We start from the raw sequence: 23,170 nt of genomic DNA, 5'->3' as shown, positions 1-23,170 counted from the left end.
ATGCGTTTTAAAAGAGTTTCGTACGATTTCGCTAATTTCGTCGCGATTGCATTTCGCCGATGCGATCACCGCTATAGAAAAAAACATCGTTCGCTATATATTAACGACATTTTTTATATAATGCGACACGATTCTTTATTATACGCAAACCGTGCTCCGCTTTCCAACTTCCTTTTCTGTATAGGATATAATCTTTACTTTATGATAGAATCATAGATCATTCTATGGATGTAATGGTCACAGTATGCGTGAAATGTCGTCAGAATCAGAATTATCGAAACTAGCACTTGTTAAAGTTACTTGATATGATTTTTCGAGAAAACGGATTTTTATACCATATTTGCGGCTAGATCGGTAACACGGTATGTAGGTGGCTACTTATTGTTGGTGTGTACGCATGATACAGTAGGGATACAAAATTTGCAAATTGTAGGTTACGTTCACGAACATATGTACGTAGGTTACGTTCAATGTAGTTCCACTTTTGCATATTTATTTCGCGCTATCGAATAATTTTATACGAAGGGAGAAGAGTAAGTGCTTATAATTAACGGCATGGATACTACGGAAGATTGCAGTGGCAAATGCCAAGCGTTAGAAAATGAGAATCAACAAGTTAACCAATTAATACCTGGATATGAGAATTTTCACGATTACGTTCAGGTATAGTTACACTTGTCGAACTGTTTAATTTGAAAAGTTTGTCTATTCTTTTATTCTTATGTACCAAATGATCGTTATATTCTAGGAAGCATTCGATGCCATAAAACTTGGGATTAAATGTGCTAATAGTTTACCAACTGGATCAAATTTCAATTATTACTCGTGTTTTCCCAGTTTTCTCAAAGCCAAGGAGGAAAATACAAAATTGATAATGGACGTTATGCAGAATTTATTGGGATTAGCTGGCATAAAGGGCAATATATCGAATCTTGATATCGAAGAGAAGTTTGATCTTCTATTAGAAACGAACGACATGCTTTTGGACCGAGCCGTAAGTTTTTCAAAAGATATTCTTTCTATGTTTTTCTACGCTTAAATTTTTATTTTTACGAATCCAAAACGTGCTGTGTATCGCAGAATGCCTTAATGGACAAAGAATGTGGCATCGCTAAGAATACCGAAGTAGAATTGCTGGTGTCGAGCGCAAAGGGTCAACCAGATGGAATTAACGGTTCGTGGAACAAAAAGGTTTGTCGATCCCAAGACACAGAGAATATTCAATCTGTTCGTTTATTAGCTGCTAAAAATATTCAAAGGCCGCAGCTAACGTTCAAAGACAAAATTGACAATAGCTCTAAACCCTGGTGTCCTAGAATTAAAGACAAACCCAATTCTTTGAAACCTTTGGCTATTTATTTGGAAGAAGGTGAAAATGGCGAAATCTTTAGTCATCCTTACGAATACGAGCTGGATATGTTTGTTCCCCCTAATGATCAGTTGAAAAAATCGGTACCAAAAAAGTATAAACCCCTGGAAGAAACGCTATTGGTAATGATCAAAGATCCGTCGGATATGAAGTTACTGATAGAAGATCTAAAAAGGTACAAAGAAATTGCTGTAGATTTGGAACATCATTCGTACAGAAGCTTTCAAGGAATCACCTGTTTGATGCAGATCTCAACGGGAGATACAGATTACCTGATAGATACTTTGTCGTTACGATCCGAATTACACGAGCTAAATGAAATTTTTACCAAGTCTACGATACTAAAAGTTTTTCACGGAGCAGATTTAGACATTCAGTGGCTTCAGAGAGACTTATCTCTGTACGTAGTGAATATGTTTGATACGCATCAAGCGGCGAAACAACTTAACCTGCCGTACTTAAGTTTAGCATATTTGCTAAAACATTACTGCAATGTAGATCCTGATAAACATTTTCAAATGGCAGATTGGCGCATAAGACCTTTACCGGAGAAACTTATAAAATATGCCAGGGAGGATACGCATTATTTATTGTACATAAAGGATTTATTAAGGAACGCTTTAATAGACGTTGCTAATGGACAAATCAATATTTTGAAAGCTGTATACGACAGAAGTACAGAGATTTGTAAAAAGACGTATATAAAACCAGTATGGACAGAGGAAAGTTGTATGATTATGTATAGAAAGAGCCAGAAAATGTTTAATAATAAACAGCTTTATGCTCTAAAAGAATTGCATAAATGGAGAGATCAAACTGCCAGAGGGGAAGATGATAGTATTGCTTACGTATTGCCAAATCATATGTTACTGAACATAGCTGAAACATTACCTCGTGAAATGCAAGGAATTTTGGCATGCTGCGACTCTATTCCTCCTTTGGTTAGACAGAATTTATTAAAACTACATAAAATAATATTGAAGGCTAGGGAACAGCCGCTTATTAAGCCAATCATTGAAGATGATATCAGGCAAAGATTGACGCAAAGAAATCCTGTTAACAGTTCAAAAATGTGGATGTATTCACCTCACGATATTCCCAGTGATATGGAAGCACGAGCTGACTTACCATGCTTGTTAGATGAAAACAACATAATAGAAGAGCAAATTTCGAATATCGCGATGAAGCATGCAGTGACTGTGTTTGACAGCCCAACTACGTCTGAGGTAGCGTACGAATAATAAAATTAATTATCTTGTATAAAAATTAAGAAAGATCGACGGTTGTAGTTTTCGTGGTTGTTTGCTTGTTTACAGAATGAGGAAGCAGAAATGGACGAGCAGGAAAGTAATAGAAAAAAGAGGTTTCCCTTCGTAAGTCCGTTTGAACGATACAAACGGGTTATACCTATGATAGCGGAACAAGAAGCACAGGAAAGAGAAAAGCTAAGACAAGAAGAAGAAAATCGTTTGAACGAACTAAAAATGAAAGAAGATGAAATGGCAGAGAGTAAAAACAGAGTTCACGAACATTTTAAACGTGTTTCTCAAATGGTGCCAGAAGGAAGTGTGTCAGATTTACCAAAAAAACCATCTCAAACTCCACTGAGTCAAATGTCGGGTCGTAAAAGAAAACGAGATTCAAATATTAACAAACAAGATGAAGTACAAGACAAAAAAAATAAAGATGATTTATCAAACCCAACTCCGATGTTAGAAACCAAAACTACTCAATATGTAAAACAAGAATCAGATGAAATTGAACGTTTAAATGAAGAGCAAAATGTACCAGAAAGTATTACAAAAAGTCGGAAACAAGCATCGAGTAATGAAACTGTTAATCCGTTACGGTAGGTATATTCAAAAATTTGTTATTTTATTTCTGGTCGTATTACTCAGTTCTATGTTTTAAGCTAAGCATCTTGAAATTTTAATATCATAACGTTTATGAATGCTTAAAATATGTGAAATTTCGTAAGGTAAGAATTATTGATAAATTGAATGTGTTTATAGCACAAGAAAAAAAGGAGAAAAGGACGGTATAATCAAGGAGTTGAAAAAGAAAGGTATGATGCCATCAAAAACATTCGACTATAAAGTCGTAGATTTTAGTACTTTTCAAGGAGGTAGTAGAAACGTATCCAACCAAGTAAACTTTGAACAAACAGTGGTAAGGAAATGTATATCGTTCATTTCGTGCATTTATATTCAAATATTAACGTTTTATTTTGTTGTTTTTTTCCAGAAGAGAAAAAAAGAAAAAACACGAAAAAGGAAGAAGCAAAAATTGAATATATAAATTGCAATATTTTTTAGAACGTATTATCTTCTCATTCTTGACACTAATGAAAATAGCAAATAGCGCAATGCTGCGTGATTCATTGGATCATGTACAGATAATATGTAATAAATGATGGTGTTTATAGATGCTACGCTTCTAAATAATAGTTTAAGAAGGCACGAATTAAATACCTTTTTTAATAGGGGTGTATTTAAAATTTAATATTTTTTTATTTTTAACGAAATTATAAAAATTAGTTTGTTACATTTTCACATTAATGTCTCTCCTTCGTATTAATACTTTTAATGTTATGAGAATATTATAAACTTGAGGATTTTTTTAAATCTTTATTATTTTAATCTATCGAAGAATTATTAATAAAAAAAAACGACGCTTTATTATACTGACACCGGAAATAAAAATAAGAAGAAATAGTTTATTATTAAATTGATTGAAATATAATGTCTATAATGTCGAAAAGACGTAAGGATGTTTTTACAATTATGTACTCTGAAGTGTTAGTTTACTTGAAATTAGCAATGTAATCTACGTTATCGTTAGGTCATGACTTCAATTTTTTTGGTTGTATACAGACGTATATACGTAGATATATAGACATGTTCCATTACGATCAGAAATTCAGTAATGAAAATGATGTGGATTGCATTACTGCTCATCAGATTGCCTGCGATTTCTGCCATGCAGGATCACATTTTGGAAGAAAATGTAAAAATAGATACAAGTGGAGATCGTATTGATAACAATTTATCGAATTTTCGTAATAGCAATTTGACAGCTTTCATTTATACACTCTCGAATTCCTCGAGTTTTATCGACTATCGAAAAAATTCCCAATCAGATCAAGTGGATTGTTTTGGTTTAGGAAAAAGAGTAGCTGCGATTTTAGAATGGTTTTTTATGAGTAATTCAAGTGGAAATGCTTTGGATGTTCAATTTTTACTTTCCTCGAGAAAACAACCACGACGCGTTCAGGTACTTATCGGTAAACAATTTGGCTTGGAGTGGACAGACTTTCAAATCGAACGAAGGACGATCGTAATAGTTCACGGATTCTTATCGCATGGTCAACAATCGTGGATCAATGAAATGGAAAGAGCATTTCTTCAATGGGTAGATTACAATTTTTCTTTTTTTCTTTCTTTTCCATACACGTTGAAGTACATTTTAAAAGACGAACGGAATCTTTCCCCTTAGAAAGTAATTGATGTTGTAATACATGTTAGCAACGTTAGTTTTCTAATCTTTTATCATCGGTAATTCAAACAATAATTTTGTTTATTCTCTAATATGTTTTAGAACGACGTTAATGTTGTAATTGTAGATTGGAGTGCCGGGGGCAATACTTGGAATTACTACAAAGCGGCAGTTAACACAAAAGTAATAGGATATCAAATTGCAAGGTCTGCTTTACGTACCTATTTGTATAGGTGTTAATCGCACAAAAGCTCATGGAGCTTATTGTCTTGTAAAGATTTCTAGAACACGTAGAGAATGCAACAACAAGCACGCAAGGTAATTCCGACAACAATAATTGGGGACCATTGCATTTAGTAGGCCATAGTCTTGGAGCACATATTTGCGGGTTTGCTGCGAAAGAACTGAAAAAAAGGCGAAGTAAGTGGGAAGTCCAGAGAATAACAGGATTGGATCCTGCACAACCTTGTTTCAAGAATGTACATTCTACGATGAAACTTCATAAATCCGATGCACCATTCGTCGATATTATCCATACTAATGGGAAATTACTTTCGGAGATCGGATTAGGTTTACCAGAACCAATAGGTTTGATATTTGTACATACATTGTGTATACACCGTGTTTTATGCTATTGCGAGAATGAACGAACGGACGAACAATTTGTATCAGGTCATGTTGATTTCTACCCTAACGGTGGCAGAAGCCAGCCTGGCTGCGTAAAAATCGATTCTTCGTATTTTGAATATTTACCAATTCCTCTTCGAGGCAAGTATTCGCTAAATACGTTTCTTATTATCAGTTTTGAAAAAAGCTTATTACTGTAAGCTTTCTTCCTCGGATAAAATATCGAATTGATTTTAGCAATTAACAAGTCTATATGCAGCCATGGACGCTCGTACGTTTACTTAACGGAGTCTTTGATATCCGAGGTTAAGCACAATTGCACTTTTTGGGCACATCATTGGGATTTATCGTATCGAAACCTGATACAACTAGCAACAGAATCGTGCGATAAAACTATTTGTGCCGAAATGGGCATAAACGCGATAAATTATCCTCAACGAGGAACATTCTTTGTCGCAACTTCCAACATTCCACCTTTTTGCGGTAAGATAGATCTATTATATGTATAATAAAATTAGATATATATGGTAGTTATGTACAGATACCATACTTACTCCGCAATAAAATATACAAATATAAACGTGTCATATGTCGGTTATAGTGATAAACATTTTAATGTTGTAGTTAACGGTACTCGTATGATCAATGAAGTAATAATGCAGTTGGAGAGGGATTACGCAGACGAACTTCGGGATTAAGATGTATAAGTGAGTTAAGAAAAATGTATTATTAGCTGATAAATAAACGAACTTTAATTAAAATTTCAGTTACATAAAACACTTAAGTTATTAAATGCAGCTAAGTACTATTTACAATGGAATTTCGAAAATTAAACAAATTATATACATGTCACGCTATTTAATTTCATGCGTGAATGCTGCGTGAATAAACAGTCTTTGATTTTTTAAGGAAGAAACGATATTTACTTTCTATGAAAATGACTTGAATCATGTTTATGCTTATGTTAATATTACAACTTAATTATAAATTACGATGCACAAGTTATACAGACAAAAAGGTATTACTTCGTTGTACAAACTCCTTTCCTTTTCCTAATTGCGATTTGTTACATTGTAGCGAAAATATTAACTTTATCCTCGACTGATCTTGTCCGTCCCGTACAGTTTCTATATGTATGTATATGCTATCATTGGCACTTTATTGACGCAAACAAATATGCATTTAGTAACTTGTCGTTTAAAATTGGTATCGAACGCGTACAAAACACGTTTGACAAATATTTTCGTCGACTATCTGTAGTAGATGGTGCGTTTCGGTGCGCCGTATTTCGTATTGTTCGGTAATTGCTATCGCGGGCAATACGACTCGATATCAAAGATAAAAAATGTTTCTTTGTACAGTGAAATTTGACTTTTTCTAGGAGAGTCACTTTTAATTTCAATCGTACTTTGGTAGTTCGTTCATATGTATAATTAATAACTTCCGTTGTTATTTATTTTTTACAGTATAATTGCATCTACATATTTTTCATGTATCATTATACCTATTCGCACCTGCTCTCCCTTTCTTTCCTTCGGAATCAGAAGGAAAAACATTGTTTAATTCCTGAATGTCAGGAGGCGAAGCAAAGCGTAAGTTGTTCAATTAATAACTTGAACGTAAGTGGCTGGAAATATTCCAGTTCGTCCTCTACACTCTCCTATCCACCAACCATCTGGTTGTTTTTGATGTACCGTTATCAAGTCCCCAGGACTTAAGCTAAGCTCGTCGTTTAAATTTGCCGAGTATTGATAGATTGCTCTACATTGTTCGGTTGCGTCGGACTTGCCACCCGTTTCGGTGGCATCGACGTCTTGATTATTATTGTCCTCGGAATGACTACTGAATTCATCGAAATCGCTAAAGTCATCCTCGTCCGGTGGATTCTCCGAGTTTCCATCGCCAGCTGTTCGATCGGCCCAATGACGACTCTCGGTATCGTGATCCTTTACGAGATGAACATCCATTTCGTCTTCATCCTCCTGAATCTCAAACGATTCGTTCTTCGCCCAAGAAGGAATCTGCGTGGAAGAATGTGCGTGCACTTTTCTCGTTCTTTCATTCAAGATAACGATAAGAATTACGGAAGCTCACCTTAAGGACACTTTGCTGCAAACCCTGTTTATCCCTTGAAACTAAAATATGTTCGGCCAACGGATGTTTGTCTCGTTTACTGCCTTCTACTTCGGCCAATGTTCCTCCGACTTTATACCTCGCTGCCTCCAAATACAATAACATAGAACGCATCTGAAAGAAGGTAAGAGTTGAACGGTTTCCGAAGATGGTACACGACATAGCGAATGATAAAAGAAAGAGCATAAGAGTAATCGTACATGGTGTAGTTTTTCCGTTACGTTTTGCGTGCTCTCGTCCGCCGCGAATGCCGGTGTTGCAATGAAAGCTCGGTGAAGAGTTTCCAAACCTTCCCTGCCGCGCCTCTCGCGCTCCAAGTCCTGCCTGATCAGATGAAGGACTCTTACCAGCGCTTGTTTCCGACGTTCTCTGTTCATCGCTAGAGTAACGTGTTCGGCATAAAAGTCTGGGAGCAATTGCTCGGCGTTACACCCGTCGTTGCTCTCTACTCTGCGTATAAGATTCTTCAAGATTTCGATGTCTTGGGACACGTTACAGTTACGTATAGGAGCTGCCAAACGGTCTGCACTCTGTAAGGAAAAGACGACGGATGATAATCACGAGAGCGTTGGCAACGCGGAGGAGATAGAATTGCAGGTACGAGCGCGTATGAGATTGCTACGTACCTGTTGCAGACGGGGAGCTAGGGCTTGCAGATGGGCTAAATAAACGTTCGCGAGATCTTTAAGAGCGCTCAATCGTTCCTCTTCGAGAAGTTCCATTTGTTTGGCTCCTTTCCTCATGGTGCTTTCGAACTCGAGCCTAGCTCTCTCAGCTCTCACGCTCACCGTGTAAAACTCCGTGTCCGCCCTACGAGACGAGTCCTCGGCCTTTCTCCTCCTCGCTTCGAGCTTACTGACCTCCTTCTCCGTCATATGATGGGTCGACGATTTGTTATTGCTCTGCTGACTCTGACTGATCGATTGCAGCCTCGCGAGGTCTTGCAACCTCTCGTTTTCCCGTGCACAAGCGAAACTTTGCTTTTTACTTTTTATCGCAATGTTACGCCACTCGTGAAGAGACTTCCCGGCCTTATCCACGGAATTCTCGATAGATTTCCTCGAACGTCCTTGAGCCTCTGCTACTCCTACCTGCGGATACGCAAACGCCTCCTTAACGCCTATCGTCGCTTGTTTCAACGATCATTCGACAAACGCTCAACGGTTTCAGAGGAGAGAAGAATCGAAACGAAATAACACGCGTGTACGTGTACGCGTGCGTATTCTCTACGTGTGCAAATTCGATGCAAAGGAAGAACCTTGTTCAATTGCTGCGAATGACGATGCACTAACGGCGATAACGACTATCGATAATGCGCGATGATATTTCGAGGAATGGTTCGAAGGGACGATGAAAAAGGAATTTTTACGAAATTCGACGCACTCTGATCGGTTTGGCGAGTTGTTCGCTAAGCGTAATTCCCCAGATCCTATGAGCTTCTGCGGCAGCCTCCATCTCCTCGCCGACGCATCTCCATGCTTCGTTCACACCTCCGCTCCCGTTGCCACCTGCGTTTCAGAAGCCAGCGATTGTATTTAAAACTGGTACTTACTGCCTCGACTTTCTTTACTTTATATCACGTTGCTAAATCAATCGTTAAAAGTTAAAACGACGAAGAGAGTACCTTGGTCCTTCGCGCACGCCTTAGTCAGTTTGTTGCTCAGTTTGCTGAGTCCTTTGGCATAAGTCGCTTCCAATTCCGCTCTGAAATAAGAGAAGACAAGAAACAAAAGGTTTACGATTCAAGGCGAATATACACGTATCACAAATATATAATAAATAGCAAATGTATTAAGAATGCGGAGATACACGCGCGCTGCGTGTCGAGAAGAAGCGATTCGATTAACAAAGAAGCAACTCACCTTTCGTGCAGGATCGATGCCAATTCCTTGCAAAAATCTCCACCCTGTTTCACGTACCTTCGAACATCTTCGAATCCACCTTGTCCACCCTGTAACCAGAAACCAGATATTAATTTTTCTCTGTTTTTCTTACTTTCGAAACTAAAAGCTCGCAACCAGAGCTCGTTGTACGCTTGAACGATCGTGGAGAAGGATAAGAAGCACGCGGAATATAGCGGTAACCACGCGTCACAGCTCACGAGATGCAACGTTTCTAACGTCTTGCGAGCGAGTTACAACGATTTCTTTTCGCGGCGAATTCTCGCCGACTCTGGCTTACGGATTGGCGGAAGAAACAACAATTACCATCCGTTACACGAAAGTATGTATAAATTTATAAGCACCGAGTTTTATTTTTACGGTTCATAAGCGAAGCAAGAGGATAATAAGGTCGAAGTGATATTTAGAATGTTAAACGCGAGCATTATGAACAAGAGACGACAAGGTAGAAAACATAGAGAAAGAACGGAATTAATTAAAAGTAGAAAGTATATGTATAACTATCTCCAAGAGTTTATTGCTCGCTAATCGAATGCTGGTACTCGAACGGGTAAACGTTCTTCGAGTCTTTAACGCGTTCCTCCCTTGAGGTATTTCGTAAAATTACAAACTTCAGGAGAGAAACGAAAACTACGAGACACGTGGTGTGGATGTCAGGAACGAAGCAAGCATAGCCGAAGTTCTTGGTACATAAACCGGTCATGTAGGTGAGAAATTTGTCGTTCTTATTTCTGGTCAGCCACAACTAGATTTTCCTGTGCATTACGTACCGTCTTATATCTGAGATATTTTCCTCGACTAACGACCAGAACGAAGAAAGGGTGTATCGGAAATGTCATTTACCGGTAATTTCTGACGTTACGCCCGACTCAACCTTTCGAGTAACTTTCTGACTGGACGACTTTCCAAGCCACTGAATGGTAAAAATTCATTTTTCTACATTCTCGTCTTGTACACTCTCTACCAAATCGAACCAAGTAGAACTCTGTTCAGCGTTTTTATTCGGGTTAAATCTTATCACCGAACAAGGTCGCACGCGCAAGTTCTACGGCCGAATTCGTACGGTTAGCTTTACTCGTGAAACTCGATTAAATGAAATTTATTTATTTTAGAACAGCATAGAATGTAGGAAACGAAAGAAAATCCGTCGGCCGATGAAAAGCAAAAGTGGATAGTTGGCGAGGGAACATACGTTACGCATTGATTACGCATTGGTTACGCAACGTTAAATGTTAGCCTAAATGCGGACGAGCGACTTTAGCTCACGCGATATCCTCGCGATCGTATCTCTTTCTTTGTTTTCTCGATTAAAAACAACAAAGACGGACGTATCGTCGCAGAATCTCAGCGACGTCGCGCCGCATCGGACCTTGGTGTGTCCGAGGGCCCGCAATAACATCGAATCAACTGATCGCGTCATCGGTTAGAATGCATCGAGGCGAAGGTGATGCATTAGACGAAAATGACCGTGAAATCACGTCCGTGCGACTGTATTTAGACGCATAGCAGGGCGGTTAAACCTATCGTTGACAATTTTGTAAAGAAACATAGTCTCCGCGTCCATTGTTTAAACGGTGTTAATCGAATCTGTTATTCCATTGCACAGGATTATCCGTCTTAATTATCCGGATTTTGTCGAGCCGGTCTCGATGTTTTGCTAAGTGCGGTACTCGCGTGACAAAGGCATGTTCCACACGTGGAAGACGAGGGACCAGGGACAAATATAGACAAAGTGGCGTTCATGAATTTTAAAAAGCGGAACGAATGCGCTTCAGAAATCCAAGCCGCTTAGTAGCTCTGCGTAACACGCGCATCAGACTGGTCGATAAATACAAATACAACGAGCGTACGTTGAGAGAGAAAGATCGACATAGAATAAGTTATAATTAAAGAATGAGATATTAGACAACGCTAGAATTTATCCTCGAGCGATCGTGATTTAACACGAAAGGAAGATCTTTTAGAAATCCTGATATCAACCGTGAACGCGTTAATCGCGACGATTAATTTGATCTATTGTGTTTCAAGATGAGATACGTGACTACTTCCGCCTGTCGATTAACCTTCCGCGCTAGCGTGTTCACGGTTGTGAGAGAAAGATTAATTATGCATTGCACGAAGAGAGATCGACTTTCTTACGATCCATCTACTTAGACAACGAGCAATCTTATACGCATACGAAGAATAGTAAAATCGTCGGATGGATATGAACGTTCGTATGAATTTATTTGCAAACGGTAAGGAACAAATTTACGAGAGTTCGATGAAACTGCGTACGCAAGAATAAAATACAGGGTGGTTGGTAACTGGTGGTACAAGCGAAAAGGGGGTGATTCTACGCGAAAAAAGAAGTCGAAAATATAGAATACAAATTTTTCGTTCGAGGCTTTGCTTTCGAGAAAATCGACTTTGAATTTTCGCTCGGTACGCCTGCACTTTATCGCGTCTCGTTATAACGGATCTCACTGTAGATCGTTGTCTCGATGGAAAAATTAAAAAAAAAAAAGAAAAAATTGAAAAATAATTATTATTCTATATTTTCGACTTCTTTTTTCGCGTAGAATCACCCCCTTTCCGCCTGTAGCACCAGTTACCAACCACCCTGTATATCGATGCGCTGGTACTTTGACATCGATGTGGAAACTTTTTCGAGTAAAAGGTTAATCGATACGCCCGATTGGATATTACACGTAATGTAATTGATCGTGAAAGAAATGTGCTGGCACGTGCAACAGGTGGGGCACGATTGTCTAGAACTTGTTACAGGTGTTCGTCCGACTGGATTCCTTCTTCAAATACAAACAGATACGCGCGAGTCTTCTGATAAGACGCGAGAAAAATGCAATTTTTCTCGGTATTATCTTCTAATCGAAATCGTTGAAACGTTGAAATACATAATCGAGGTAGAAACGGTGCTTCTTTGCCGGAAGATAGCCGATCGTCCGGAGGAAGCGGCACGGCCGCGATGCGGTGCTTGCTTTCGACGAACGAAAACAGAGGTGAAATATCGAGAGATCGCGATCGATGTGTACGGTTCCTTTCCCTTTTACCTTCGAGATTTTCTCGGCTTAGGTTCACGTGACGCGGTGAAATCGCGGAGGTCGCAGTTACTATCGCCGTACCGAGCTATTAACGCGCACCTCTCACGAACCTCGTACACAGTTTCTCGCAGCTGCCTCTGCTTTCTTTCGTACGCTCAATTTTCCACGGGTAGCGGCAATTTCTACTCGTTTATCTGGTATCTTTAACGCGCAAACGATTCCTTCGTAGATGATAGAGAAAACAAACGGCAATGACACAGCCTGAATTCGTGGCTTCTCCGTGCGGACTAACGATGAGAACGACGTCCTTGTATGCCACGCACGAATACTTTCGCTTAAAGTATTTGTATTTATATTTGTATTCGCAGTTGGGAAGCTACGGAATCGAGACGCGGCGACTCCAGCTTTCTCGAGAACAGTGCTTGATGGGTAAATTAAGGTTACTTTGAGCGGAAAGTTGGATAGGTCGTGCCAGCGCTGAAATAGTTTTCGGAACGAGAATAAGCTGCCGGTACGTGCCTATCTTTAGCTTATATAATGCATGGAAAAAAAAAGAAGAAGAAAAAAAAAGGAAAAAGAACGCGAGCTGCGATCAAAGTACAACGAGTAGCATTTTTTCAATCGCCACGATGCCGCATCATCGTCGTATAAACATACCGTATAAGCGCGTACCCTGTAGTACCTATAGACGTATAGACGTAGCCAAGTATCAGTTAGCATGCAGAAAAGAACAAAGTCGGTTATTCTCTCCGCCCAACTTTCTCACACTTTCTTCGCTTTGATCGTTTCTTTGGTACGATGCTCGGACTCGTCGTTCGCGTGTACGTTAGCGCGCGGTGCGATCGTCGCAGAATAAAAGATTTTCACGTATCGGAAGCGAAGGAAAGATCTCGTTCGATTTTTCTCGACTCGAGAGCGATCGCCTTGAACGAGAGGGGGTCCATCGAGATCCGTGAGAAAGGAATTTCGTCGCTTCGGTCGAACGTAATCGCGTTACGCGGTGGGTGGAACGAAATAGAAGAATGTACCTCTTCGGTCTCGTGAACGGAGACCGAGTGTAGAAGATGAGTGGAGGCCATTAACCCTCTGATTGACCCCAGCATTCTCCTCTTAATTAAGCCGGCTTTTCGAGCATGATCCCTGCTGTCGATCTCGGCAGCGGTCGCTGCATCGTGGGTCTCGTCGATTTCCGTATCGGAGCAGAGCTTGTCCATGCTGAAGGAAACCGGAACGATACTCAGTTCGCTCTTCTCGTTCAACACGTTGTCCGAGGTGGCGATCATCTTTCCCAAGCCAGTGGTTTTCGTCGGTGCTCGGTGGAGAGCGACGTTCGTTTTCGACGGTGCGATCGCGGTTTCGGGAGAAGAAGACGAGCTTTTTAGGTGCTCTTGCGAAACGGAGGACAAACCGAATTCCTCGACCCTAGTGATCGATCCTAATTCCGGAGTCCTCGCTTTGGTCAGATCGTAGGACGCGCTGTTACCATTCGGAACGGTCACGGTACACGATTCCTCGGAAAGAGCACCGACGGCTTGCAATCTCGCGTGTTTGTTCACCACCTCGTTGATCCGAGACGTTTCGTCCCTTAGCCAGTTTCGCATTTTCTCCCATGCCTTGCCCAGCCGATGTTTCTGCAATTTCAGGACATTTGTTCTCGGTCGCGAGAAGAGACGAGGTAACCGAGTATTCGACACCGGTGACCGGACCCAGCGATAAATCTCTCCTAGCTTCTCTCGAGTTTCGCGAATCGAACGTTTGGAAAGTGGAAGATCGATCGGACGATTCGAAGCTTCGGTTCTAGGTTTATCGCCAAGTCCGATCGTACCGTGCTCCAGCGACGCGCTTAATACCTTCGGATAACGTTGCTCTCGGCGGGCCACCGCGTTCGAGAGAGAGTCGTTCGAGCACTCGACGTCCGAATAAGAGCAGCCCGCCTCGTCGTATCCGTCGCAATGCCTTTTTCTTCGATTCGCTGGATCGCACGGATCCGTTTTTCCTTCCGAATTCGCGACGTCGATCGCGATCGTTGGATCGCTCGCTTTCTCCGCGGACGTGACCTCTTGACGGGACGCACCGCTCGATTCTTTCAAATCCTGCGAATCGGTTACGTTTCGATGGTCGATTTCGTTTCGAATCTCGGCCGACTCCCCGTGGAATTTCGCTGGACTCGTGCCGCGAATCTCCTCGTCGTCCTTAGCGACTTTTGACTCGCGTTCACTTTCTACCGCTTTCTCGCTTTCGATTTCGTCGTGGACGTACGAATTCCTAGGAAAGTCGTACAGTTCGTCTCGCGTCGACGTATCTTCGTCGTTCTTGTTCGTGGTCACGGTCGCGGTCGTCCACGTCGTAGTCGTTTCTCCTGTAACCGTAGCTCGTTCCACGACAGCCGTTCGAGATTTGTCGTCCGAATGTAGGAAACTGAAGCTGATCTTCGGCACTCCGTCGTCGTCGGTTTTTACCGACGTGACCGCGGTCAATTCCACCGTGTTTCTGCGTCGGTTCTCTCCCTCCTTCTCGTCCCCGCGTTTCTCCGGCCCTTTGTTATCCCGAGTATCGGTTGTCGACTCTTGGTTCGTAGTCGCGACGCTCGCTGTTTCCTCGATCGGTTCGACGCGGTCCGACTTGGACGCATCTGGCAATTCTTGGCAACAATGTATTATTACGGGCGCGGGAATATCGTACCACACTGTCGTGGAGTTTCCATTTACGCCGTTACCGTTGTCGTTGCCATTACCATTGCCGTTCAACAATGTCAACTTTCTGACTGACTTTAAAGTAGCCCATGCGTGTCTCGCTTCTTCCATTTTTCTCTCGCGCCATCCACCGTCCAAAGGAATTACCAACGTACGCTATTACCAATCGTCCAATTCCTTTTCCAGCGGATCGTACAGCTTGACGGTATCCACCATTCTTCGCATATCGTAAAATCATAACGAAGCGGAGCAACGCAACGTTTTAATTTTAACCATCTCTACGTAGGTACTAGCACCAGTCTTGAATAGCTACGTTCGATATCTGGCTGCCTTACGTCGATCGCCGCTTGCGAATCTCTACAAGCACGCCTTCGTTTTCGTTTATTCGTGCAATTTCGTTTTGCTATGACAGGTATGCACACAGTCTGACGATCACCGTTCGACGTGTACGCGAACGAGTTCCGAAACGACGCTTCGTGAGAAAAATCTCTCGTCGATCGATCGTCGTATATCGCGATCGTTTTATCGCGATGGACCTTCAACGACGTCACCGTAACGCCTTGTTCGAAACGCCTTGCCGATTAGCAAATACAGGTACCTCGTTCGATCTCATTTTTCGACCAGGTTCGCTCGAGCTCGGTCTACGGTACCGAACAGAATGCTAAATTCGGTTTATCGTAAGTACTGTGCTGGCCGTCCGTCGCTCGAAAGCCTGTCGATCGACGAGAAAATTCGACATAGTTTGGCGCTCGTTCGAGTTTAAACGCGTACACGAGTCGTTCCGTTTCGAGCGCGTTTCGGAAACGTGCTGCTGCGGCCGCTCCTTTCGGTCGATTTCGCGTTACGTAAACGATTCATCGGTACTTCTCGCTCAACTTTGTCTCGTAATTCTTCGATAATCGTTCTTCCAACCGCTGCTCTTCCTCGGATCGACCTTCACCGATCGACCAATCTGTACGACTTCTCTCGGACAGTAGGAACAACGACACGATGTCGCCTCGTACAACCAACCACACACCTGATATCGCGCGTATCTTTGCGCGCAACATCCAATGGCATCGTTTACTAAATTTCCTCTTTCCGTACATTCAGTCGCTCCCAAGTATTCGTTTCGCGTTCAACGTCTTTCGATGTTACCGACGCACGTACAAACACGGACGATTTCGTTGCCATCGCGATTCCACGACAAGGTGGCAAGGTAGGAGATGCGCGATATCAAAAAGAGGATATTCGTCGAAGGATCGACCGACTGACCGTGTCTCGCGGTTCGCGAGAGGATCGTGCGAATCGCCTGTCCAGGCGCGAGCTCTCGCAACGTACGACGTGCGACGCGTCAACCGCGGATGAGGTGCGGCGCGACGCTCCGCATTTATACTCACGTCGAATAGCAAATGAAAAGCCGCGATCGATTCAAGGTTAATTATTCGTTTGCGAGGAAGACGATCGCGTTGCGCGGCATTCGCCAAACAGAAACTTGCTCTCGTGATCGTGATGTTGGCGCGACGACGTCTCAGTCGTGACTGAATACACGCTGGAAGCCGTATTATACAACAGCGTCAAACAATTATATCCATATTATGTTGCGTACGCGCGTATTACACAACGGTGCAAACAGTGCACCGCGCCGTACCGTAGCGTATCGTAGCTCTACAAAAATAAGTCACGACCGTTTCGCGTGAAAATTTAATCTCGCGAACGGTACCATCGTGACGATGCGTTATTTACGTATATCTCGGTGATGAAAAGTCGGTGTTTACCCAGTAGCATTTCGAACAGTCTTCGACCCACAAAACGACGATTCACAGATCGATACGAGTTATCGTCGATCGGAGAAAAACAGCGGCAGATCGAACGGTGTGTAGCACAAACGAGCAATACCTCGTCCGTGTCTGCTGTGTGGCTTGTTCGAACAAGCGAATCGTTATTTTTCTGTTTGACGCGTCCGCCGCCATTTCATCGAACGCGTAACGTTGGAATCACGATTTTCGAACGATCAAAGCTTCGACGTTTCACACGGCGTACACGTTGGAAAGGTAACGCGATAACGCGACTCAACCGTTAACAGTCAATGCGAAAAAATTGCATATTTCCTGCAAGAGGAATGTGGCGATATCGGCTAACGCGAGCACTCGTAACGACAACTGGTACTACGACGACGAGACGAGAGAGGAAAACCGACGTGAAGAGAAGAGAGCAGAGGAGGACGGAAGAGACGAAGCGCGGTACGTCGCGGACGCGATTGCACTAACGGCCGTTGTCGGAAACGTAATACGCAATACGCGTCGCAGCAGAACGTAATGCTCCGAAACGAACGCGAGCAAAAGTGGTAGAGGTTGTTTGAGCGAGTAATGCGAGTTTCTAGGCGGGAGGTTATTCTTTTTCCTCGTGACTTATATTTAGCTTGTTTCCGCGCGACACTCGCGCGTTACCGAAACATGGTGTGCACGTGCGGCCGACTCGCTCGACGACAACTGTCGCCGCTCGCCGACTATGTTTCTCCCGTATCGCGAAACGATGATCCTACCTTTCCGCTATAAGATGCGATCGTTAACACCGGTCCATCGAAAAATCCTCTGTAAAACGCCACTTCGTTCCTGGTCGCATACAACCGCGATTGTATACAACTGTCGCATACAACTTCCGCGATGCCTACTGTCTCCCGCAACCATAGTTCTAACCGGTTCTTAAATTCTAGTTTCCGGATCTTTAACCTGCCTTTTTCGCGTCTTATCTCGTACGGTTTTTCATCTTTTGCCTTTACGCGAACGAAACGCGTATTGTCCAAGCTTGTCGATTTTCAATACGGGTTTGTTTCTCGGATCAGATAGTTGTACGCGTAGCGTATGACGCTACGAGTAAAGTCGAACGAGCGGAAACCGATACTCGCCGATGATTTCCTACACATCCTAACCGATGTTTCCTAATCGATGGAATGCGCATCGTCGACGTATTATGGCAACGCTCGGTAATTAAGGTAAAACCCGAGAACCTGCATACATCGAAGGGAAACCTTGCCGTGAAACTTGCTCGTCTCGTATTTCAAAAGAAAAAAACAGAAGACGGAAAGGAAATACGGTGCAATTTTTGAGAGAAGGGAGAAAAATCGATTTCACTCGGAGAAGAATGCAAATGGAGGATCGATAGGACGACAAACGAGACTGTCTCGTTGCACGAAACACGTTTTAAACTGTTTGCATCGAAACGATACTCTTGGCCCCTTACTGGTTGAATTAGAGCGAAATAGAGGACGCTTTGACGCGGAGGACGGAAGGATGAAAGCACGTAGATGTTTGTCATCCGGTTGTCATCGACGACCTGTTACTTCGTTGACCCACTGGCCGTTATAGAAAATGTTATACGTTATATGTTATAGCAGTTTATCGATGATGCGTCGTTCTGCCGAAATCTCCGACTTCCTAACATTCTTTTTAAGGTATCGTCGGCTACCAATGATACTCGTATCTTTCTCTGAACTTTATTATCGTTATCGTAGCTTTAGTGACCACGTAACACTTTATCGCTTATCTACGGAAACATTCGTTCCATTAATTTCAAGTTTGGACAAAAGAATCGACGTGTATCGATAGTCTGCGAAAATCGTTGAACGTTTCATCGTTAGTTTTCATTCTGTCTGTCAACGACGGTGTCGGACGATAAAAGTGTCCCTAAATCAAACTTAATTCGCGATACGTCGATCGAAAGAGTTTCCTAGGAAATTGGAAGAAAAGACGATCCGAAGAATGGGTTACTAAACACGACAGGGAACTTTTATCGTAAAAATATAAACGTCGTCGTTACAATAACTTCGATAAACGATTGACATGTTAAAACTCCGCTAACTTTTTTAAATAGATTTTTCACTCGGAAGATCTGAACAAAATTCAACAATTTGAACGAAAGAAATCAATGATAAACTGTAAATCGTGTTTAGGTCAATAACTAACCTAATGATAGGGGTAAGATAGATAATAGAGCTGATAATAGAGCTAAAATTTGGTTGAGATGATTTTCTCAAGAAATTCTCTCGATCGACGGTATCGCAAATTTAATTCGCATTAGCAACCCTTTTGTCGTGCTCGTTCGCGGCTATGTCGTTCATCGAAAAAGCCTTGCTCCGAGGAAAAGGAACAACTCGAAAGGAAAAGGAAGGATTAACGTCACTGATCGCGCGATTACGATGTGAATTCGAACACGTGTTTCGTATCCGGCAGATTCACCAAAAAATACGACTTACAAAAGATGGTCGACCGTGCGAATCGACGACTACTTACGGCGAGATCGCGAACGATCTTTGGATGAACACAGTTTGTAAACCACTGATATTTCGAAAACATTTTACGATCGACATTAGCTCTTTTCACTGCGTCGTACTTCGAATTTATATATAATTTCGGTATCGTTAAAAACCATATCGCGCATCGCGAGCTAGTATCCGATACCAATGTTGCGTCACCTACGGCACTTGTTTCTTTTTCTTCCTCTTTTCTCTTCTGTTGATTCGCTATTTATACGTTTCGTTCCTTCCGCTCGAATTCGATCTAAATATTCTATTCGACGCGCATTAAGGAGTATCGCGAGAAACGCGAACGATAACTGAGACGCGAGAGTAGACAGGGGTTCCTGCGAAATCTTACTGATAATAATATAATGTACATTCATCGCGAAAGCACGCTTTTGCTTATCTGATGATCCATTGTGTTATCCAGTGTGACGTTTATTTTTTTCTGTACGATATATCGTACTCTCATTATTTAGCTAGCATTTGATTTGTTCGTCGCTTTCGTTTGTACGACGAATTCAGACAAACAGCTATCGGTCAGTGATCGAACAATGATCGATCATAGATACTTCGTAGACTTTGTAGTTTGTGGCTATGAATCAATGATAAAAACACCGTTGACGCGCTTATATTTGAAATAACGATTGCGTAAAATGAAACGTCCATGTCGTTATCGTTGCAGTAGCTACGTTCGATCGGACGGTGAACGAAAACAGAGTCCGAATATCTGAATTTCTCGCGATGAAAAGTCAAATGTTCCGTCCAATTTCTCATCTTTCGTCAAACTCGATTTTCAACGATATCGTCGCATCCTTCCGTCGAATCGGATACTATGTTACAGTTTGTCTATACAATAAGAAAGAAAACGAGCCGAGTTGACGACGAAAAGTAACGTTTCAGGAAAGTAATTCCTTCGAAAGGCATACGCGAGTACTTGAACAGTACGCGAAATACATGAATTTGTCACGGGAAAGCTGCCCGATACGCGAGAACTTTACGACGATATCATTTTTCTTCTGTCAATTTCGTTGATTTCGATCGACGATAATGCGGAAAAAAGCAAAGAGAAGTGGTGCTGGTTTCGTTTAATCGTAGGTTACGAACATCGAACGTATATCTAGTAGAAGTAGCACGTAATATTTTCCTATAGGTGTGTCACGGAATACCGTGACTCTGAATTCCTCGGCAACGAGTCTTCGCTTGTTTCTCGCTTCGTTCGCGACTTTATAAAAATCTTGCCTTTTACTTTCGGTCGCAACCGGGGATGATTTCCCAGCTACGGAAAACAAAATGGGCAAAGCTTCATCGCAAAGAACAGGAAGAAAATACTCGATTCTCCGTTAGACAAATAAAATTTCCAAAATACCGAGCTGCCACGGACGGTTGTACGATTATATCGGTATAAGACGATACGAAAGAAACGAGACAAATCTATTCTATGAAAATCTATATAAATCGCGTAACTTTGAAATATAATTCGTATTGATACGCGTTCCGCGTAGGAATCGATACGAGTTCGCTGTACATATAGCGGTGTCTCGTAATGATATGGCGACGAGAATCAACCGGAAACGGCTCGTCAACCGGAACGAGGTTCTTTCACGAGCCACTCGAGTTGCGGGCAACGTAACAACGTAAAAGCGCGTCTCGAATAAATTCAATTTTGAAATTATAAAAAGGATGACCGTCGAAAACACCGAACAAATTCTTACGAAGATCCTCTTTGCTTCGAATTAGTAGCGATAAAAATGCAGGGAAGCTGGAGTTTATTAGCGTGGGGTATTCCGTCGTTTCGCGAAAACGTAAACGTAAAAAAAAAAAAAAGAAAAAATAAAAGAACGAAAAAAAGAAACAGAAAGGATGAGAGACAAAGGAGCCAAAAGAGGAATCCGTTCGATTTTCGCTCGCTCTTACACCGTTGCGTACATCGTAAGTAGGTACAAGATAGAATAGTTACGCGCCGCGTCGGGAATAGTGACCATTTCGTTGCATGAATCGTACGGTTGTCCGGCATAATAAGATGCATGTCTCTGACGTAAGACTTTCACCCCTGAGGGCCCTTCTGGCATCCGAATCATACACGCCGCCACCTACCTCTTTTGAAACTCAGTCAAATACGCTGTGTGTATACTACTATGCACCGAAGAACCTACCGCTAGTCGACGAGTTCTATCCCTCCCTTCTCTTCGTCATTCTTTCCTTCTTTTACTCCTTCTTCCTCGTGCGAACACGCGTAAGTACCTGTTTCTTCTTTTTCATTCTCTGCAAATCTATCCTCTCTCTTGTATTCGATCGATAATTACGTAACGGAATATAAAAGTTTATACCCACGATCTCCTGCCGATGTAACAACGTCGAAGCCAGCGAATGGGTCGGATTTACACGTCCATCTCGAAATATCGCTTTCTCTGTTCTTTGAAAGAACATTCGAAATTGACTCATATCCGTGATTATTCACCGTCGTATCTAACGCGTTACACGTACAACAGCTTAATCGTTGAAGGTAAAGCAAAGATTTACCTTTGGCGTAACCATAGATTTCAAAACAACGAATTCATCTCTAAATGATTGTCGTTTCTGCGATAAAACAAACAGAAATATTTTTCTTTCGATCGTATCGGCAATCGTGATAAGGTTTATAGAATCAAGGATAAGAATAACTGGAACGACAACGGTTTAACACCCACTTGCTAATTAAACTTCAATGTCACTCGTTAATCGAGTTTAATTCGTCTCGCTAATTCGCCCGCCGAAATATATCCAGCGAAATATATCGTTCTAATTAATTGGTTTATTCGCACGCCAAGCATCGTTCTTTTTCGTTAAACACGTTGATTCGAAACAACGAGATTATTGTTTATAGTTAAACTACTACAAAATTCAAAATTCACGTTCCAATTTATTCGGTTTATTTTTATATAAGATAGCATTGACCTAACACTTTGATAATATCACTAGTTCGGATAAATCGAACGTCTTTAACGTTGAACAAAGATGGACCTCGCTTTACGCGTGAATATTCGTTCGAAGGTAGGAGAGAGTAAAGGTAAAGAAACGAATTGACGAAACGCTATTTTGTTATTTCATATCATATTCAATAATCATATTCGATAAAATATCACAGTTCCGCGATAACTACGGTCATGGATAATTATTGCACGATGAAATAATAACGTGTCATCGTTATATAGTGATTTTACGCGAACCACCCGCGCACATTTATCTTCCTTTCTCTTCCTCCATGCATCTCCTTCCTTGCACAGCAGTAAATATCGCAAGTAATTAATAATTGTAACAGGTATTGATACGGTATCGATGATAGATATTCACGTATAATATCAGGATTTGGAAAACGATCGATTTTTCTCAAGATTCGAGGCCCGTACACAGGCCGTCTAACAAGCAGATTCCGAGCAAATGCAGGATTAGTAACGACAGCTTGAGATTATCGGTTCGCTTGTGATTTCGTGTTAAATATTTCAAATGTTCAAATATCGTAAATGTAAAATTAACGTTGCGCGACGATACAAGCAGCCGAGAAAGCGTATGAAGCGAGTAAACAATTTATGTGTACATAGAGAAATTTTTACGAAACTGGGTCGAACTTCCTATAATTAATGAAGTATAAAGGC

At 41.7% G+C, this 23,170-nt stretch overlaps 3 protein-coding genes across 6 annotated transcripts; 2 read left to right on the top strand and 1 right to left on the bottom strand.

Moving 5' to 3' along the window:
- The first annotated feature begins 210 nt into the window (after positions 1-210).
- Rrp6 (exosome component Rrp6) lies at positions 211-3,795 on the top strand. Of its 2 annotated transcripts, none has more exons than XM_033345788.2 (7): positions 211-362; positions 434-663; positions 749-994; positions 1,081-2,595; positions 2,686-3,218; positions 3,382-3,538; positions 3,614-3,795. In XM_033345788.2, exons 2-7 carry the CDS (start codon positions 556-558, stop codon positions 3,665-3,667), a joined length of 2,613 nt encoding a protein of 870 aa, XP_033201679.2. In that variant the 5' UTR covers positions 211-362; positions 434-555; the 3' UTR covers positions 3,668-3,795. The 2 variants fall into 2 exon arrangements, with proteins under 2 accessions (XP_033201679.2, XP_076478326.1); XM_076622211.1 differs by having other exon boundaries at positions 229-362; positions 461-663.
- Positions 3,796-3,947: 152 nt separating this feature from the next.
- On the top strand, positions 3,948-6,399 carry LOC143303252 (phospholipase A1). 3 transcript variants are annotated; one of them, XM_076622227.1, is made up of 6 exons: positions 3,948-4,780; positions 4,967-5,070; positions 5,142-5,632; positions 5,729-5,974; positions 6,116-6,198; positions 6,259-6,399. In XM_076622227.1, the coding sequence occupies exons 1-5, from the start codon at positions 4,295-4,297 to the stop codon at positions 6,187-6,189; spliced, it is 1,401 nt and encodes a 466-aa protein (XP_076478342.1). In that variant the 5' UTR covers positions 3,948-4,294; the 3' UTR covers positions 6,190-6,198; positions 6,259-6,399. The 3 variants fall into 3 exon arrangements, with proteins under 3 accessions (XP_076478342.1, XP_076478343.1, XP_076478341.1); XM_076622228.1 differs by lacking the exon at positions 6,259-6,399 and having other exon boundaries at positions 5,142-5,452; positions 5,537-5,632; positions 6,116-6,252; XM_076622226.1 differs by lacking the exon at positions 6,259-6,399 and having other exon boundaries at positions 6,116-6,252.
- Positions 6,218-17,873, bottom strand: Nost (Nostrin). The gene is made up of 9 exons (XM_033346030.2): positions 14,417-17,873; positions 13,595-14,197; positions 9,487-9,575; positions 9,249-9,328; positions 9,008-9,132; positions 8,251-8,715; positions 7,825-8,154; positions 7,586-7,738; positions 6,218-7,512 (listed from the first exon to the last, which is right to left on the bottom strand). Exons 1-9 carry the CDS (start codon positions 15,368-15,370, stop codon positions 7,093-7,095), a joined length of 3,219 nt encoding a protein of 1,072 aa, XP_033201921.2. The 5' UTR covers positions 15,371-17,873; the 3' UTR covers positions 6,218-7,092.
- Between the last annotated feature and the right edge of the window lie 5,297 nt (positions 17,874-23,170).

This window comes from Bombus vancouverensis, chromosome 10 (assembly GCF_051014615.1).
Source record: "Bombus vancouverensis nearcticus chromosome 10, iyBomVanc1_principal, whole genome shotgun sequence".
NCBI classification, from domain to species: Eukaryota; Metazoa; Arthropoda; class Insecta; order Hymenoptera; family Apidae; genus Bombus; species Bombus vancouverensis.
This window is presented reverse-complemented; position numbering and strand designations above follow the sequence as displayed.